The sequence below is a fragment of the Drosophila hydei genome, unplaced genomic scaffold (assembly GCF_003285905.1).
Source record: "Drosophila hydei strain 15085-1641.00,03,60 unplaced genomic scaffold, DhydRS2 tig00000283-arrow-arrow-pilon, whole genome shotgun sequence".
Taxonomy (NCBI): domain Eukaryota; kingdom Metazoa; phylum Arthropoda; class Insecta; order Diptera; family Drosophilidae; genus Drosophila; species Drosophila hydei.
This window is the reverse complement of record NW_022045702.1, coordinates 575,456-596,447: the sequence shown is the minus strand read 5'-3', so window position 1 is coordinate 596,447 and position 20,992 is coordinate 575,456. Positions and strand designations below refer to the sequence as shown.

General features: G+C 39.6%; 1 protein-coding gene across 2 annotated transcripts in view; it reads left to right on the top strand.

Annotated features, from left to right (window-relative positions):
• Window positions 1-289: 289 nt before the first annotated feature.
• The window catches only part of LOC111591934 (triple functional domain protein), a 46,678-nt gene continuing 25,975 nt past the window's right edge, over window positions 290-20,992 (top strand). Inside the window, exons 1-5 of one of the 2 annotated variants that reach the window (XM_030223788.1) lie at window positions 290-692; window positions 5,332-5,887; window positions 5,950-8,076; window positions 8,339-10,237; window positions 10,302-10,505. In XM_030223788.1, the coding sequence (XP_030079648.1) occupies window positions 514-692; window positions 5,332-5,887; window positions 5,950-8,076; window positions 8,339-10,237; window positions 10,302-10,505 (4,965 nt within the window). In that variant the 5' untranslated portion in view covers window positions 290-513. Of the gene's footprint in view, window positions 693-5,331; window positions 5,888-5,949; window positions 8,077-8,338; window positions 10,238-10,301; window positions 10,506-16,549; window positions 17,131-20,992 lie in introns of those variants that run through there. The other variant, XM_023303871.2, reaches the window with a different exon arrangement.

Here is a 20,992-nt window from a genome sequence, read left to right as displayed (position 1 = left end):
TAGAGTTGATTTATGACATTTAACATTTAACCGCTATTCGGTGGGGGTGTTTCGTGTCATGAGTGTTTGTGTCCCTCTCTGTCTGTGTATGCGTGTATTTCCCTATCTCCCTGTGTGTGTATGTGTGTTCAGGGGGTTGCCCATATGATACAAAATTTGCCAAAAATGTAATTAATATGCTTCATGTTGAGTGTGACCATTCGTATATATTTGGCTTATTTGTCCGTTTCTTTTCTAAACAAACCACACACACATACTAACGCATGCATATGTACATATATAGTGCCGCTGCGTTGACCATGAAAAAATGGCAGTGAGAAATTTGCAAAAATCAATGAAAGCCTTCAAAGCAAGCAAAAGTGTAACAACAACAGCTAAAATAATAATAAATATTTCAAATTAAGTGAAATTGAAGGCGAGTCCGTTATGCTGCGCTGCCCTCACAATAGTTAAAGACTATTAAAACAGCTGCTCACACACACTTACACACACACACATACAAACAACAACAACATGGATGGTCAACGTGCCCGCGATCTGTTAACACTACTGCAGGAGCGCGTTGTCTTTCTCACTGGTGGGCGCGATAGGCGTGGCGGTCCATTGTTATGCTTTCCGGCAACGCCGCGCCGGGACCGACTTAAACCGGAGGATTTGCGTCGCCTGCTTATCTACTTGATTAGCATACCCAGGTGAGTTAAGCAAGTAATTTATGTATGTAAACAATCGATACTGCATAACTGCCATCGATACTCTGCTTCTATTTACTTTTTGTTGCAAAACCATACATGTTTATTTGTTCTTTCGCACTCGCACCCGCGGCCAGCAATCACAATGAGCGGCCATTGTGTCAGCTGACGTTGTCGACTGCTGCGCTGCGCTTCGTTTGCGGTTTTTGGCTGTCGCCCCACCCGCGCAGCTGCAGCTGCATGCATTCCACTTGATTTTCCAGTTCTTGCATGTTTTATGAATCATCAAGCAGTCGCTGTCGCAGTCGTCGTCGCTGTCGCCGTCGCTGTCGACAATGGCAAACAGCACGCACATTGTCGTTGGTGTTGTTCTTGCAGCCTAGGCTGACATTGAATGCAGCTGTGTGTGTTAGAGGGAAAAGGAGAGGCAGAGGCAGACATGTTATGCTTCTTCTTCTACATTTTCTACTCTTTCGCTCGCCACTTGGCAAAATTACAAGGCAGAAACAACAACAACAGCAGAAAATTGCATAAATCTGTGCGACAAAGAAAGCAATAGAGAAAAGACATAACAAAAAGCAAAACACGTAAACCGGCATTTCGCGATGCTCGTTTGCCAAAAGAATGCGGCATGAGTCGAAAGCTCTGTTAAATGGCTGTTAATGTTGTTGCTTTTGCTGTAAATGTTGTTGTTTTTCCTGGCGAAAAAAGCGGCCAAGAGTCAAAGTGCTTTAAGAAGTTAAGAAAAAGCGAAACAAAGCAAAGCAAACGAAATAAAAGGTGGAATGCGAATATTTTTTCGATTTTTTTTTTTACATTTGAATAAAGCTGAAAATTTATACCTGGAATTGATTGGAATACGGAGCGTAGAATTATAAAGAACTTTATTGTCTTCCAATTGAATTTGATTATGGCAGAGCTTAGAGTAAATATTTAGAGGAGCAAAAAAACTAATAGATCACTAAGAATTACAGTGAGCACTCGATAAATATTACTCATGTATATAACTTTTAAATAAATATTATTTAAATATTTCTCTATTTAGCTTCTGCATATAATTTGTTCTGGTTAGCGAGTGCACACTGTCCTTGCACTTTATTAGGCTATAGAACAAAGCGTGTTATTGAGAGCTCCAACCCAAAAAAGTAAACTACAGTATTCAAAATGTGATTTGGTCGACTAAGAGGTACCCTGTGTTCAGCACAAAGTCAGAGGACGGCATGAATATCGATATAAATTGACATACTATATATGAATATTACAGGGTATACTGGTTGCTATACAATGGTTTAAGTCGCATATAATTTGCCATAAAACACTCAACAACTGCTAGCCAGAAATGCTTCTCATGAATGATCTTCTTGATTGATCTTAAAAACCCGAAAAACAAGTCATAAAAATTTTGATGAACATCTCTCAATGAAAATTGCGACACACAGTAGTTTCTATATATACCTATACATATTTATATAAATATATGTTTCATTTTATTTCTTTTGGCTTATTCATTGGAAAATTCGTGGGCTATTTTCACAAGATTTCCGTAGAGCGGTGAAAAGCAGCGAAGACCCAAAAAAGAAAATGACGCTAATGAATCACAGTCAACAGCTTCTTGTTGTTGTCTTGCCCATTTTCCCATGCTCTGCACTTTCTTATCAGCGCCACCTATTGGCGACTGCTGTTGGCTTTGCCCCCCCAATTAGTAAGCGCTATCTCTGTGGCCCACATACAAACGAGCATTCCAGCTAGAAATCTCAAATGCTGACGCCTCAACTTTGACTGATAAGCGCGCGCAATCATTTGTTTTGGCGGGGCTATACATATATACGTGATATAAATATATATATAGTATATATACCAAGTATGCTGACGACACGGCATGTTTTCTTATCGCCGCGCTGTCATTCAGAATTGCGTTGTGTTTCTCCGTCTGCCTCTCCCTCTCCCTTTTTCTTTCTGTTTTGCGTCTTCCCTTCTTGGCTGTTTGCCCAAATGTGCGCTTTATCGCTTATTCTGTTTTGTATACCCTGTACCTATTTTAAAATAGGGCATATTCGAATAGTACGAATGCTTGTAACGCATCTGAGTCATAAATATTGATAAACATTTGTAAATTTATTAACGTTAAAATAAAAACTCTTATTGTATACTGATTCCCGTATACTTAAATCGATAAATATCGATTTTTTAAATTACGTTTTCAAGCATTTATTTAAACGAACTCCAATTGTTTCTTCAGATTTAATAACATTATTTTATGCGGTAATTTTCTTAAAATCGATATATATCGGTTTTCATTCATTTATTTAAATGAATGCTTATGCAGCGAACAGGGTATCAGCTAGTTGATCAATCACGATTGTAATCTCTCTTGTTATTATTTTCTTTGGTTTATAACTTTGTTTTATTTTGTTTTGTTCCTTTTTTGTGTCGTTCTTATTTATTTTGTTTTCATGCGAAACATTTTTGTTTATTTCTTCTCCCTCGCTGGGGCTCGCTTTGTCTTTTGCGCTCATTTGGGCAGCTGAGTCGCGCGTCAATGCAAATTTTGTTGTTCAACTGACTCCCACAACAACAACAACAACAACAACAACAAAGGGCGCTCAAAATTTTAGACACGTTCGAGGCCAACTTCCTTTTGGCGCTTCATTTCGTTTCGTTTCCATTTGTGAATCCCTTGTTTAATTTCCAAACGATTTATGGGTTAAATAAACGATTTTTGATTAGTTCGCATTTCGCTTTTTCTTGTCTTCGGTTTTTCCTACGGGCGACATTCGAGAAGAAACACGAATTTTTTTATGGCATTCGATCCGATTCGAGGCAGCTTGTTTCCCCGATTTCAGCTGTTGATAAACAAATGAAAGAATGAATTCTTTAAACATTTGCCTCTCCGCCCATAAATATGTCGTGCACCCAGTTTTTTCTTGTTTTATTATTTTTTTGTTATTAGTCATTCAAGAACACACACAAAGTCTGTTTTGTGACTGCAATGTGAATACAGAAATCTATAGAATACAGAGAAAGAAAAATGTATAAGAATTTGTTTATAAAATACAAAAAGTTGCCCGAGGTAAGGGTATTTTTTTAAGTGCGGATTCGAATATCGGCTTATATTTGAGCTGAGGGTGTGGCTTACCAAAATGCAGCTTTGTTGTAGTTACTGCTTGGCCAAAGCGTTGATCATCAATCATAGTCAATCATATATATGCTTACATTTAGAGACAATTTCGATAGTTTGCCAATTTTTCATATGCTTGCTTAAGCACTTTAGTTTGTATATTAATCATTTATTAGTCCGTCAATCAATCAATCAATCATTTTAAATATTTTCATATTCATACAATTATTTAAAGTAAAGGCATGTTAATCTTGCCTAGCGTTCCGTTTTTGTTGCAGTTAGTGTAAAGGTCTTCAATCAATCAATCAATCACTCAATCTATCTTCTATCTATTTTCTTATATATTCCGACTACATATACTGATAACTAGTTAGTATAGATAAAAATTAATATAAAGTAATTGCAGCAACATATATAATTCTTCAATCAGTCTATCAATCAATCATTCAATTTGCTATAAGTATATGTTTTAAAAAACTTTTGTATATTTGTTTATTGGAATTTTTGTTTTGGCTTTTTATAGCTTATATAATGATCGCCAATCAATCAATCAATCAATATTTTTAAATCAAGAAACAGATATCCAATGAAAAGGAAGTTATTATAGTTTTTCATTGTCCTTCAACCAAGTTAATCAATCAATTTGATCAATTTTTCAATTAAATTACCACAATTATGCCTTTCTCTTGCGCAGTGTAGAGCTTGAAGCGTCTTTTGCCTAAGTTTTTCTTTATATCATCGATTCTAATAGGTAAACCCCTAGAAATGCGTTTGCAGAAACCACACGAGAATCCCAATCCAAGCAGCTAAAATGACATTATTAAAAAGCGTGAAGAAGACATAACAAATAAAAATAGAGAAAAAGAGAGATATAGGTAGAGAGAGTGAGAGAGTGAGGTATATAAATAAAGTATAAATATTTATGGTTAATGATGTGATTAAAATTCAAATAGAATGCAAATCAAAGCACGACACAATGCAAAACTTTTAAACGGGTGTGTAGGGTCTTTAGGAAATTATTAGCTGGAATTGGTGTCACAGCGATATAGAAATTGTGCGCGGGTCTTCCAGGGCAAAAAGTCATAATTTATGCAAAAGACGTAAACAGAGCAACGAACCAAACGGAGAATCTAACCAAATCGAGCTACGAAAACACGAAAGAACAGTTATGATTTTGATATAGTCGAAGTTTGAATACGCTACGTGGAGTGTGAACGCTTTAGGGAGTACGGAGAGATTGCTAAATATGGGATGTAAGATAATTAGATAACTCTATATAGACTATATAAGATTAAAGTGAGGATCATTGTTAGAAAAGTGTTCAATTAAATATATCTTATAGAGTGTTACTTGCTTCGTTTAAAATTGTATATGCCCTGTCAAAGGGCAACAGAACAACAACACTCTCACTCACGTACCTTTTGTTGGCTCTGCCAGTCTCTTGCTCTATGTTCCTCTCTTTCTCGCTCTCTCTCTCTCTCGATCACGTTTAGCGTTATATTAATGGTCACCTTTCACTTGCAGCGATGCGGCCAAGAATCTCGGCTTTACAGTCATTATTGATATGCGTGGCAATGGCAACTGCTCGACGAATGTGAAGACAATATTGAAGGTGCTCCAAGAGCATTTCAGCGCCAACATTCACAACGTGGTGATCATCAAGCCAGACAACTTCTGGCAAAAGCAACGCGCTTCGATCAGCTCCAACAAATATAAATTCGAAACGCAAACGATATCGATTGAGGCACTCAACAAGATTGCCGAATCGCATCAGCTAACGTCCGATTTCGATGGTCAACAGGTGTACGATCATCAGCAGTGGACAGATGCACGTTTGGCCATAGAGGATTTCTTTTGGCAGGCGGGCGATATGGCCGATCGCATCGATGATCTCCAAGAGGATTTGCATCGCAATGATTTTGCCGAAGATGTGAGTTTGGCCCGCTTAGCCATCGATCATCACAACGAGATGCGCAAGAAGATCACCAAGCTGCCTATTGAGGATTTGGATATGCAGTGCAAAAAGCTGTTGACAAAGATCAATATGGCAGCTGCTGCCAATGCCGGCACAGCAGGGCAGGTGAGTTAAGAATTGATAATATATAAAGTATAATTGTTAATAGAAACTTTCATCTTTTGCAGTGCGCCTCCACGTCGGACTGCTCCGACTCGGGCACCTCATCCGCTGGCCAACAGCAACAGCAACAGCAGCAGCAGCAGCAGCAGGCCTCGCGCGTTGCTAGCCACAACAATCCGGATATGTCGGCGGCTATTAACAAGGCGCTGCGTCAAATCGACCTCATCCACTCGGGTCAAGAGCGATTGCTCATGCTCTGGCAGCACAAAAAAGTCAAACTCGATCAATGCTTTCAATGGCGTCTCTTCGAGCAGGACTGCGAGAAGATGTTCGACTGGATCCTACACAATCGTGATGTATTCCAAATGAGCTATGTGGAAATCGGACATAATTATTCGGGCGCTAAGCTGCTGCAGGACGAGCATCAAAAATTCGCCGTTGCTTCGATGAATGTCAACGTGAATATCGATCGAATATTGGCTGTGGCAGCGCGACTCATCGAAAGCCAACATTATGCGGCGCAGCACATTAAAACGTTGGCTCAACGGCTCGATCGCACCTGGAAGGACTTTGGAGCCGGCTTGGACGAGCGTACAGCTGTGCTGCAACTGAGTGTGCTCTTCCATCACAAGGCCGAGCAATATTGCAATAGCGTGGCCAGTTGGGCAGCTGCTTGTCAAGCGTCGCAGCCGTTGCCATCTGATATACAGAGTCTCGAAACAGCCATCAGGACGCATCAATCCTTATACGAAGCCATGTGCCAGGCATATACGGAGGTCCACTCAACCAGCAAGAAGCTGCTATATCAACTGGATCATCTAGTGCACGTTTGCAATCAACCGCCGCCACCTGGTGTGCCTGATCACCGCAAGAATAGCAGCGGAAATAGCGGAGGCAGCGGCTATAATAAATATGAACGCCCAGATCCTGCAGCCGATTATAGCGAAGGCGCCAGTCATGTGCTCGCTGTTATACACCAAATATTAGGACATCATCGCACACTAGAAGCCAAGTGGCATCAGGAAAAGATACGATTACATCAAACCCTGGCGCTTCGTCTCTTCCAGGAGGATGTTAAGCAGGTGCTCGATTGGCTGAAGAATCATGGCGAAGTCTTTCTGCGCAAAAACACGGGCATTGGACGCAATCTGCAAAAGGCGCGCGTCTATCAGAAATCTCACGAACATTTCGAGAATGTGGCGCAGAATACCTACAGCAATGCAGAGAAGTTGCTTTCGGCAGCAGAGGAGCTAGCACGCAGCGGCGAAGCAGATCCCAATGAGATTTACTCGGTGGCACACGAACTGGAGTTACAGGTGGCTAGCTTTGCCGAGCGCGTGGAGCAGCGACGACGCAGACTGGAAATGGCTGTCATATTTTATACACATGAGAAAGAGGTCACAGCCTGGATTGAATCGTTGCGCACGGATGTGAGCACAGATGAGACGCGCCTCTCGCAGGAGAACCTCGAGGGCATTGAACGCTTGCTGCAACAATACAGAGATCAACAGGAGAGCACAGTGAACACCTGCATGACGCTCATTGCTCAGGGTGAGGCTTTGCTGCAGGAGATGCGCGCACTCGAATATGTGGACAATACGGGCTCGCTGGCCGCGCTCGAAGCGACGCTGGAGAAGCTGAGCAAGCAAAAGATCGAGGTCGAGGAGCTTTGGTCGGCGCGTAAATTTCGTGCTGATCTTATTCTGCGTTTGCGTTACTTTGAACGCGATGCCATGGAATTGTCCTCGCAGCTGGAGATGTGGTCCGAGGAGCTGCAGCATGCAGATCTCTCACGTGATTACCAGAAGGCCGAACAGCTGATACGCATGCACAACGAATCCGTAACAGATATACAGAACACGACGTATGAGGTACTCCAACAGGGTCAGGATCTATTGCAGCTGTTCGAGAATGCAGGCTTCATATCCATGGCAGATGCGACACACACAGCGCAGGCACGAATCGAATATCTGTTGGACTTTTTGCGTGAACGCGAAATCGATTTGGAGGAGCTGTCGGAGGCAAAGCGTGCAAAGCTGGAGCAGGCTGTGCAGCTTTGCCAGTTCCAGAACGATGCCAATCAAGTCATCTCTTGGATACGCAATGGCGAGGCAATGCTCACTGCTAATTTTCTGACGCCCAACAGTCTGCAGGAGGCGGAGCAACTGCGCAAGGAGCACGAACAGTTTCAGGTAAAGAGACTAACATCAACTAACATCTAGCTAGATTTGAGAAGCTTTAAAGTCTTATTGGAATGTTAATGACATTTAACATCGTTCTGTTACTCAAATGCTGTTACTGTTAGCTTTAACAGTTTGACTAGATGTTTTTAAGGAAAAGTTTCCAGCCTCTTCGACTTTTAAAACATTTCATAGCAACGTTTCCTAACATAAGCTTAACAGTATTGCAAATGTTATGCTTTGTGTGTAACTAATCGACGTCTCCCTTTTGTAGATTGCCATTGAGAAGACGCACACGTCAGCCGTGCAGGTGAGATATCGCGCAGATGCGCTGATCAATGCGAATCACTACGATCCGAAATCGATACGCGAGATAAGCGACGATGTTACCAAAAAGTGGCAGCAGCTGGTGACCTATGCCGAGGAGCGTCACAAGCTGGTGACAGCCTCCATCAATTTCTACAAGACAGCCGAGCAGGTTTGCTCGGTGCTCGACAGCCTGGAGCGTGAATACCGAAGAGAGGATGATTGGTGTGGTGGCGGAGGCAGCAGTGATAAAGCTCAAACTATCGTGCAACTAATATCGAAGCATCAGGAGCAGAAGGAGGCATTTCTAAAGGCCTGCACTCTGGCTCGTCGCACTGCGGAAACGTTTCTCAAATATGCGAATCGCTCGCAACAATATTATCAATACACCCAGGGCAATTGCGAGGCACACGTGAAGAGTAAATTGGACAAATTGCTCACCCAGGAGAATCAGGTTCTCGACTTTTGGACTCTGCGCAAGAAGTCGCTCGATCAATGCCAACAGTTTGTGCTGTTCGAAAGAAGTGCCAAGCAGGCAATCGAATGGATACACAACACAGGCGAGGGTTATCTATCGTCGCGCACGAATCTGGTGGGCATAACCAGGGAGGAGACGGAGGGACTACTTAAGGAGCACAACGAATTTCGCAGCACGGCCAAGGAGACGAGGGAAAGGGTTAAGCTGCTCATCCAGCTGGCTGATAGTCTGGTAGAGAAAGGACATGCGCATGCCAGTTCGATTAAGCAATGGGTCGCCTCAGTGGATCAACGCTATAAAGACTTTAGCAATCGCATGGACAGCTACTGCGAGCAGCTGGAAAAATCGCTGGGCATGTCACAGCAGCAGTTGCTTCAGCCCGAATCGGATGCGAATAGTTCGATCAGCAGCGCGTCAGGCAGCACCGATCGACACTCCGATCCCACGCTGGAAGCAAAGCTAACCACCTCAGCTAGCTCGGCGATCAGCAAAGAGATCAACGAGGAGAAACGCAAGTCGGCGCGCCGAAAAGAATTCATCATGGCGGAGCTAATGCAAACGGAGCGAGCCTATGTCAATGACCTGGCCACCTGCATCAAGTGTTTCCTCGAGGAGTTTCGCAGCGGACGAAATGTGCCGACCGCCCTGGTTGGACAGGAGGATATAATCTTTGGCAACATACGCGAAATACATCATTTCCATCAGAAAATCTTCCTGAAGGAGCTGGAGAAGTATGAGACCATGCCAGAGGATGTGGGCCATTGCTTTGTCACCTGGGCTATTAAATTTGATATGTACGTGCATTATTGCAAAAATAAGCCGACATCAAATAATCTGCTCGTTCAGCATGCGGGCAATTATTTCGAAGAGCTACAACGACGTCTCGAAGTGGAGCATCCCTTGCCCGCTTATCTTATTAAGCCCGTGCAACGTATTACCAAATATCAATTGCTGCTCAAGGATCTATTATCGTGCTGCGAGGGCAGCCATGGTGAGATCAAAGAAGGCCTTGAAGTCATGTTGAATGTGCCGAAAAAAGCGAATGATGCCATGCATCTATCCCTACTCGAGAACTGTGATGTCTCGGTGGATAAGCTGGGCGAAGTAGTGCTTCAGGATGCGTTCCAGGCATGGGATACCAAGCAAATAATACGCAAAGGACGCGAGCGGCGTGTATTCCTGTTCGAACTGTATTTACTGTTCGCCAAGGAGGTCAAAGAGTCAAATGTGGTTAAGTATCAATTTAAGAGCAAATTGATGACCACAGACATGGGCATTACGGAGCACATCGAAGGGGATGAGACAAAGTTTGCTGTGTGGACAGGACGTTCGCCCATGTTATCCGATTGTCGCATTGTGCTCAAAGCAAATAGCCTGGAAACCAAACAGGTAATGGGTCTAAGCCTAGATATGTTAAATACTTTACTAATTTTTATATTTCTTTATCTTTCAGATCTGGGTCAAGAAACTGCGTGAGGTCATGCAGGAAACTTGCTTCTCGGGCAGCTCGCTTACGTTGCCAAAGTCGCCCGCCAAGCACTCAGGTTCCTCGCAGCGATCCTCGCGTGATCTGGATGAGCCACTCACTGAAAATGATCACGATCGCTGCTCCTTAGCAAGCTTTGGATCGGGCAATACCACAGACAGTGATAATAAGGTAAGTTTACGATTTCATTAAAATTTTTCATTGTTAACAGCTCGGCTGCAAACTGTTCTTTAATTTCTTAAATCTGTTATCTTAACAGTTGCCAATTGGCAGCTTAACAACGGCAGTGCTCATCACAAGCTGTTAATTCTCCACTTATAGTTAACAGCTGTTATCACAACAGCGATTCATATGACTATACAGCTTACCCTTTGTATATGCTGTTAGTTCTAAGAGTATTGTGCTCTGTTAATTATGTACTCAGCGTCTTAACATTTGCACTGTCTGAACTGGCTACAATAGGAACATCTTGTTTATAATCTGATATAAAAAAAAGAAAATTTAAATATATATGTCACTTCCTTGAGACATTTTAAATTATCATTTATGTTTCATTTATTCACTATTTACAAGCACTAATATTTAACATTGTGACACTGCTAACAGCTGCTATGTCTGCTATTCTGAACAGTGGCACTTATACAGAACGTTGCAGCTTAACAGTTTTGAACTTATACAAAACGCTAACAGCTTCACAGTTTCGCGCGCTGTTAAGCATTTGAAAGCTTTTGTTGTGTTTTGCCAGGAAAGCTCTTTTGCTTCTTATGGTCCTACCTCACATGAAAAGCGCGTATGCCATTCACAAAAGCGCGCGCTCTCTCTCTCTCTCCTGCGGATTTGCTCTTCAAATGTTTCGCTCTTGAACGTTTTGTGCTTTATTGTTGAGGATGCTGCTGCTGCGACTGTTGCGGCGTCGGCGGCTCCTGCTGGCATTCCATTGGCTGCCACTGAACTAGTTTTTCGGCTTGTCTGCAATATGTTTAAAATTCATAGCAGGATTTAATGAGATTTTTGCTCGTGCGTGGGTGCATGTGTATATATATGTAAGTCCTTTGAATTATGTACTAAAAACTTCTATGCGACATTCTTTCATAGATAATGCAATTTTCGCTTAGATTTTTCGCTCCAATTTAAAAGGAATAATAAATTGCGAAATTAGAAAATAAATAAAATATTTGTTGGAACCTATGCCCCTTTGCACTTGAGATCCTCTTTTAACTGTTTTGACATTTTTTGGCAGTGCTTGTATGAGATTTTTGTATAGCTTTTATGTCGCTCATAGATAACAGCAATAAAACCAGTGTGTGAGAGTGGGAGAGAGAGAAAGAAAAGCTTTTGCTTGACGTACATTACGTATACGCAGCTAGCTAGCGCGCTAATTGACAGTGTCTCTCGCTCTATCTCTCGCTCACGCGCTCTCTTTTTACTTGAAAGCTTTTCTTTTTTGGCGGTTCACGCGCTGCTCTGTTGTTGTTGTTGTTGTCGGCTCCGTTGCGTAGCGGCCGCTGCCTGCTGCTCCAGTTGATTCGTAGAGTTAAAGCCAATAGGTTCATCGTCGCGTCTGTGTGTTTTCTGTCGTCGCTGTCACTGTCTCTTCCTAAAGCTTCACTGCCTGCCAGCCTGCAGATGCGCGCCCGGTCAAACGCCCGCGAACGCTTCTTGGCGTATCCGTTGCAGCAGCAACCGCAGCAGCAGCAGCAGCAGTTGCTCCATCCCCAACCCATATAACATCTACAGCCAATCTTAACGTTACTCTCTTACAACTAAATAATAAAAAAAAAACAAAAACTGTCACTGCAAATCGTTGCCAAAATATATATTTATGTATATGTATCAATTTTCCTCCTCGAACGGAAATTCCTGTGTGAAATTTAAAGCGGAAACCCAACAGGAAATCCCAATAAAATGCAAATAAAACCAAACAACGTACAGCATTGAAAATTCTAATCAGCTGATAAGCGCGTCCAACAGATAAACAATTTCTGAGTATCCATAAAAAAAAAATAATTATATAAAACTGAGCAAAAATTCGACAGCTGTCTATCAAAATTAAATAAAACGTAATAAGTAAATAATATACATAAAAATAAATCAAATGCCAGTCGAGTGCCCAAAGTCAAAGCCAAAAGTGATATTTAGCAGAAGAATTGTTATAAATATAAATAAATGTGGCATAATGTCAACAAAAGCCATTTTAGTTATGTCTGCGATGTAAATAAATATATGTATATATGTGTATATATATATGTATATATATATCTGCAGCTAAATGTAATTGCTAAAGCACAAAACTAAAATTTTAATTTAAAAAATATTTATTCAAAAATATAATAAATTAAAAAAAGTTTAACAAAATTAAATGATAAAATCCAATTCCACACAATATATATAAATAAGCATATAGAAGTAAAAGTAGAAATACAAACATACATATCTATATATAATATATACATACATATATGTATTTGTCTTCTCCTTAAGCCCTTGAGGGCTAGCCACGCCCCCATACCATCCACCATTAGCGCTGCCTTTGACCTTTTTCACGCCTTTGGCTACTTGAGTAGCTGTTTGGCTTTTTTTTGCTGCTTTCTGTTCTTTATTTTGTATATATATTTGGCGGTACGTGTTTTCGCTTTCATTCGCTCAATCTCTGTCTCTGGTCTCTATCTAACTCTCTCCCACTCTCTGTCTCTCTGACTTGCTTAAAAAATGGAAATCCCACGCAAAGCTTTAGGCTAGTCGCCTGCAATCTGTAGTTCCAGGGTATCTTGTAGTCTACTTATATATAAAAAGCAATTATGTTTGTTTTGTTGCAATACAATTAAGTGCACGCTTAGCTTTTTGCATTTTAAAATACGGGCGCATTAGAATTGAATTTACTTTTGTTGTTGTTGCCATGGCGCGACATGTTTTGGTCATTATAATTATTATTCTTGTTAGCTGCATTGCATTGCATTGCAATTTGATGTTGTGTGTAAAATGGGTTTGGTCAATTTCTATACAAAACTGAATCAACTAAATACTATATAATTAAATACTATAAAAATACTATGAATTTATTTGCATGCCTTTTATAATTGAAGTGAAGCAATGACAGTTGCCTACATACAAAGTGAAATGTGGTATATATATATATATATATAAATATATCAATATCAATCAGCTAATTGAATTGAGCCCAGTTCGAGATTAGAGACATCGAAACAATAAATCCATCTATTTTTTTCTTGACTTCATATTTCATACTTCATATTTAAACTGAAAATAAAACTCTCTACTCTAGTCCAAGAAACAATAGATCTCTGAACATTCTTAAAAAAGTGTTAAAACTTTAAACTTGTTTGCCCGAAAATGATCATAACAATTAATTTTTGAGAGAAAAGAAAAAAAAATGTTCAGGCTAGAATTTTACTTAAAAAAAGTCAGATATATCTTAAATTTTATTCTACAGGAAACTTAGAAACTTTTCAGAAAACTAATCAAATACTAAGATATTCTCTCAGTGTATAAAAATTTGTACATCAAATTGAAAAGAAAAACTTGCTTTAGGCACAAAATACTTGAAGAATTTTGCAAACATTTTAATAGAATTTTAGAGCTGGAGTCGAGCCTAAAAGTTCTTTTAACTAGTTAAATAATTTCTTAATTTTACTTTACAACTTTAATCCAATATCCAGAGATAATTTAATCCAATTGTGAGTTCATTATCTGGTTTTATCTCTGAGTGCATGTAATCAAAATAGTTTTCCCATTTAGCGAGCAAAAGTTTCTCTATTTTTTTTTATAAAAAAAAGGAAGCATCAAAACGGATTTAATTTTTATAATTGTTTTAGTTTGCCAGCTCTCTTTTGGTTTCCTTTTTTTTGCTTTCACTTTAGCTTGGACGGTGAAATATTTAATCCTGCATCCTTGCCACAACTGCCCCTTGGCGCCCTGCTTGATGTGCGCATTCATTTGCACAAATTGAATTAACTTGGCTTTGAGCAGTTGAATGTAATGAAGGTATTAGCAGTACCCATTGTTGTGGGCGTGGCAGCTGACAGGATATGTCAAGAGACAGAGCGCGGGAGAGATCCTTTTTGTTTGCCATTGCTGCGCATTGTATCTCTGCCATAAAGTAGCAAAGTTTTTAATGCCAGTGGCTAAAAATTGAGCTAAAATGAAAAAACTCATCAGCTCTCTGTGTGTGTGTGTGTGTGTGTGTGTGTAGAATACGCCGCCACTTAGCGTACAGCTGTTTGCTAGGCCATTTTCGCAGCTCCCTGCGTCCCCTGCTTCGATTACTTTCCCGTATATTTTTCACATTTTCAAAATGGCCTCTACAAATTTCCACCAACATATGCCAATTTTCACGCATTTACTACGTTTTACCTTTCATATATATAAATATTAATCTTATATATATTTTGTATACCCTAATCAAATATCAAATGGAGCATATTGTTTGCTTTGTATGAACAAATTGTCAGTTTTTGTTTAAGTTACGCGCACAATTGCTCAGTTTTTCGTTTTAGACATTATCTGGCTGTAAATTATCTGGACAGCAAATGTCTTGTAAACAAGCTGTCTAGATTTGTAGAGGATTGCTTAACAAAATATATATTAATTTAGATTGAATTTGTTTATAGAACTGTTTAGGGCTTAAATGTTTGTTCCATTTCAAGTTAATTCGTCTTGTTGCACTTGTCTGTATAGCTACAGCTGTTGCTTAGGTAAACCAAAACTTCTAATCCAATCTAAGACAGTTTGCGTGCTCAAAGTCATATTATTATATTTAGCAAAGCTCCGTCAGAATTAGTTTTTTAACTTCAAGAATTTCTTATTTAGCTGTCATGCATTAGGAGACATTTTTTCAAATTCCACTTAGCTTAGCTTTTATGATTGGAGATAATCTAATGAAATTATATATGTATATGAATTTGCGTAATCTACAAAGTTGAAGCTTCACAAATTCTTTTTAGACCATAATCTGTTTTTCTTTAGAAAAAATGTTAGCTCTTTAACAGGGTATTAGCTTTTGGTATTAATCAAATTTATCTTATCTTCACATTTTAAAAATTTAAAAAAGAAACTATATTTATATATTCTTTGTACTTATTTTTTGCACATTAAAGTCGATGGTTGTTGTTTTTGTTGTTGCTCGAAATTATTGAATCATAATTGAATTGGGTCCAATCGTTCAGTTTGTTTGGGGCAATTGGCAAGTCTGTTTGGGGCCAAGTGGCGGCCGCTATGGCGCACCTGCCACAACTGTGAGAAATGCTTTGCAGCCAGCGTCGCCGTCGACGTCGGCAGCGACCACGCCAAAGTGTAAAAATAACAAACATTTACATACACAATAAATATAAACAAAACAAAAATTATAAGATAAATTTCGAGTGCAAAGCGGCGGCAACTTTTTATCTGCCAAAACCAGGAAAATTTTTGTTAGAAAAATTTGTAGAAACGAAAAATTAATAGGAACAATAAAATTAATGCGAAAGTGATTTATAAATTTGTAATAAACAATTTATGGTGTGCTGACGTTAAAAATATTAGCAGCAGATTAGTAAAAGCTTTTGTAATTAAAGAGTATAAAAACTAAAAAATAATATAGTAAAATAATAATTTAATAATATAATAATATTAAATAATATAAATATAAATAAAACAAAATTTTCTTAAAAGAAAAACTAATTTGACTAAAGTTAAAAATAAAACAAACAAAAAACAGTAGAAAAAATATTAAATTAACATAATTAAATACAGCTAAATGTATATAATTATTAAATCATATTTTGAACTATTTTTAATAGTCAAACTTGTTTGACACCTTGGCTTAAATAGCAAACAAAAATCAAAAGTGGTCCACAAATTACTCATACGCAGCGTTGTGCTAATTGAAAGCCACATTCGATAATCGTGCAGGAGCCGCAGAGAAACTGTCGATAAAACTCAATTCGTAATAGATACAAATTGCAATGTCAGATTTGAAAGGCAGGCGAACTGTGTGTGTCTGTTGTGCCACTAACTGACAGCTGCTTATGTATACAGCAAATGCCACACACACACATAGACACACAGATACACACACGAGCACACTCACGTATTTTTTGTGACTTGGCTTTGGCTTCGTGGAACTTGGCTCAAGTTTAAAAATAAAACAAATCGATTTCTGCGCAGATTTATTGATAAACCCATTAAAATAAAAAAAAAAAACTTCTTTAAAAATAAACTCAAAAGACAATGGAAATGCTTAATTAAAACAAGAGAAAGAGAGCGACAGAGAGCCATGAAGAGCGTTAAGAAATTTTTGAATGAACGCATGAACAGCGTCGATGCCGCTGATGTTGGTCAGAAGAAGACAACGCTGGAGCGTCTCAAGTGCGACGAGGATCAAGCCGAGCAGTCCAGTGGCTTTAATTCGCTGCCCAATACACCGTTAACGCTGCCTCCGCTCAGCGCTCCAATAGCTGTGGGCGATCCCTCGCCATCGCCCTCGCTCGCCGATTCGGCACAGAATACGCCGCTCTGCACTTTGGAGGAGGATGACAGCACTTCGCCCAAGCAGACGACTAATGGCGCTGCCTCGGCTTCGGCAGCGTCGCTTTCACGCTCACCTTTCACCTTTCCGACGGTGACAGCAGCAACAGCAGCAGCTGCTGTGCCCCAACAGCGCAAGAGCCGACGCAAGATCTCACTGCCCTGGTTTCGGCAGTCGAGCGTAAGCAGCCATGGCACGCTAGCCAGGCAGCATACCATCGATACGCCCAGCTCGTTTCGTTTCTTTCGACAGCCCAGCAACAGCGGCTTCAAGGTAAACAAACAATCACGCACCTGACAGGTGTCCAGGAATTCGCCATTCGCAATTCGCAATTGATATCAATTTGATATTCAACTTATTATTATTATGTTTTTCTCTGCAAAGTTCATAGTTCATGGCATCTGCCTTGCTTTTCGCAACAAATAAGGTCATAAAAGCTTATGTTGCAATGTGATAAGGCCTTAGCTATTTAAAGCATATTATTTACTATTATATATACTATACTATCCACATTTAGCTATGTGAGCTAGGCATTTACTTTTCGTATAACATTTTTTTAATGAAATCTTTCTATGCTCCTAGCAAGTCCCCTATGGCTTTTTAGCTAAAGATATCTCAAGGAAAATCAAATAAAAATGTATGGTCAGTAATTTATATATTAATATATGGTATATATCAATGTATATAAATGCATATATCGATTAACAGCAAAATTGTGTTTAGTTTTACCTACAAATCGAGCCCTACTCAAAAGACTAATAAAGCATTAATAAATCTGATTTCGATGATAAACAATTAACGCAAATATTGTCACTAATCGAATATCTATAATTAGTTTTCGCTTTAGTTATATAGATATTCCTTTACTTGCTTCTCTCCTCTTCTGCTGTCTCTTTACTACTTTATTTCTTCTTCGCACGTTTCGTTTTATTTGATTTTTAGTGCTTTCTTCACTCGTTTATGACTTGCGGCTAGTTTTTATTATAGCTCCCCAGTTGATTGTAAAGTGTTGTTGACCCTGCTTGATACGCCCCCATACACACACACACCCACAGTCACACACTCACACACTTTTCCGCCCTTTAATCGTATTGTCGACTTAATAAGCACATTAATCATACGCAGCGTTGTACGTTAATTTATTTGCTTCAAGTCGCTTCAATTATTGTCAGTGGCCGCTAGTGCCCCAACCTCAATTTATGTAATTTATCAAGCGCAGCCAATCAACACCACCCACTGAGCACCACTCGCACCACTCTAGCTCAACTGGCAAGTGACTCACATAATGTATTTATCACTTCATCAAGCCGTGTAAAAGCTTATCATCAGCGCTCTTCACTGTTGTTGTAGTCGCTGCATTCAGTCTGCTGTTGACCTTACTTCCTGCCTCTGCGCTCTGTCCGTGTCTGTTTCCCATTCCCGTTCCCCTTAACATGTTTTGTCAATTTGCCGCTGAGTGATGGCAAGTGTCCGTTGTTCCTTCGTCTAGTGGCTGCTTCCTATTGCTCAGCTGCGCTCGCTCGCTCACTCGCTTGCTCCTTGACTTCATTTTCACACAATTTACGAGGCTCTTAATCAATTTATGCAACATTTAAGTTGCGCCTTGCCTTTCACTCTATGGCCTTAAATATGAAATTCTATTGAAATGCTGAAGCAATCCCAGCGGAAGTTTCCTAAGCTATCCGCTCCTCACGCGGTCCTCTCTCTTTCCAGTTGCTTTTCTTTGCTGCATGCATCGCTGAGCTGTGGCTCACGGGGCGTATGCTTTATGCATTCCATTATAGCATAGTTTTAAGCGCGTGCACACGCGAACACACCACTACACATTCGCAAGCTGCACAAAAAACGTGTCGCTGAAAAAACGTAAAATTTGTTTCACGCACGAAAAATACCAAAAAAAACATTTCGGAATAGCGCTGTCAGCTGCAGCGAAGCTGAGCTCGTTTAAGCGCCTCACGTGCCCAGCAGAGTGCACAAAAAAAACTGAAGAAGAAAAACAAGAGGATATACATAAAAAAAACACACACACACACACAAACGAGGCGGCAACAAAGATAACAGCAGCAGCACCAGCAGCAGCAGCAACAACAACTGAAACTGACGACGCAGCAGCCGTTAACTTAAACAAGTTAGAGTGCTCGAAGAGAGTGTGCTGGGCTAGTAGATACCCTAAAGCAGCTAACTTTTAGCTCAACAAATATGGCCTTAAGAGGTTTCTAAATAGGAAACTCCAAATAGAACTTTGAGAGTATTTAGTAAGGTATGCGAAAGAAAGGAGTAAACAGAGTGGAGCACTTGGAAATATTTGCACAGCAAGGGAATACTTAGAAATGGTACAGCAAAGTATACTCAATGCTTAGCATATAGAGTATATAGAGATAGAGAGCCATATAGAATTAGTATAAGAAGCATAGTAAGTATTTCGAAACATTATTTACAGTAGACAAGTGCCTATACAACATTAACATCATTAAGTGTCTCGAGGTCTCATCAGCAATAGCATGTCAATATCAATTTTTATCGCTGACATGGGTAATTGTTATCGATAATGGGAAATTAACACCTGATACAGTGGCTATATAGAATAAAGTGAGCGTAAATATGAAGAGTTTAGCTGTCATTGAATAATTAATATATAAATATATATATATATATTAGACAAATGAAGTACTTGAATCGAAATACCCTACCTTCTCTAAGCATTATGTACAGTTAAAATGCTGTGGCAGCGGCAACGGCTACTTAGCCAATGACGTGCAGCAAACACATTGTGTTGTTGTTGTTGTTGTTATTTTAGTAGTTATGTATCTTTCGCATTGTAGTTTATTTTGTTGTTAGGTGAATTTTTATGACAGTAGCAGACGACAAGCTGCTGCTGCTGCTACTGCTGTTCTCCCTCTCTCGCTCTCTATCTCTTGCTCCTGCGAAAATAATATGCAAATTGCGCAAAAAGTAGTCAGTGAATGGCAAAACTAAAGGCAAAAGATTCTTGGAAGCATAGAACGTTAGAATAGTGCCAGAAACATTGATAGACGTCAAAATATGCTGTAAAGAAAGGTAAATAAATAGGAAATCAAAAAGTTAGGCCCAAACTACCCCCTGTTAGAGACTGCATGTTTACAGGCAAGCAATGCTAAAGTAAATAACAACAGTTTGTAAGTAAATTGTCGCACAGAACTATGCAATGCAAAACTGTAACTAGAATCTTAGATACACATAACTACAGATACAGATACAAATAGAGATGCAGATACACAAATAGATATGCAGATACAGCTGCAGATAGTATAACACTTAAGGCTGCAGTCACAATTGCGTTGTAAATATAACTAAGGCAAAGCCAGCTTAAGCTTTTATGAGTCTCGCTGAGATGAAAGTGTGAGAGAGAGAGAGAGAGAGAAAAGGGTATACAAGTAGGGCTTTAGTTGAGCTATGTATATAAAAATGATAGCTTTGATGGCTTGCAAGTCGCAGCAAGGCCACAAAACTCAATACTAAGCGTTAAGGCAAAGCAATTTACAATTGCTCCCTCGTTGACTGGCCCGAATTTAAGCACACATGTTGTGTGTGTGTGTATGTATGTGTGTTTTCATTTTTCATTTTCGGACCATCAATACACTGCTAAACGTGTTGTGCTGTGTTGTGCTGCCTGCTTGTCCAACCCAAGCTTTTCGGTTCACACAACAGCATTTGGGCTGTGCCACAAGCAAAAGGTTCTCGCCTTGTTTATCATCCTCTGCTACCCCAACTTTTCTTCTTTTATTTCTCTTTTGCTTGTGCCACAGGCAGCAGCAGCATGTTGCACAAGTTTCGCAATGTACTTCAGCAAATTGCTGTCCAGTCCAGTTCTTTGCCGATAAAAACATTTAGCTTTGCCAGCTCCTCAAATTTAAAAGGAATGAAAAAAAGTTTTTTGTTTCGTTTAAAGCAATTAGCTTAGATTTATCGATTATTTATCGAAAGCCCAAAGAGCTTGCACGGAGAGGCTGTACTAAATATTGTGCTAAAATAAAATATTTAGCTATATTTTAAAGTGATTTATTATTTACAATTATCAAACTATATTTCACCAAATTTATAAATAAAAATAATAATTGGTATAGCATAGCTAGTGAAACTTGTATATTCTAGAGAT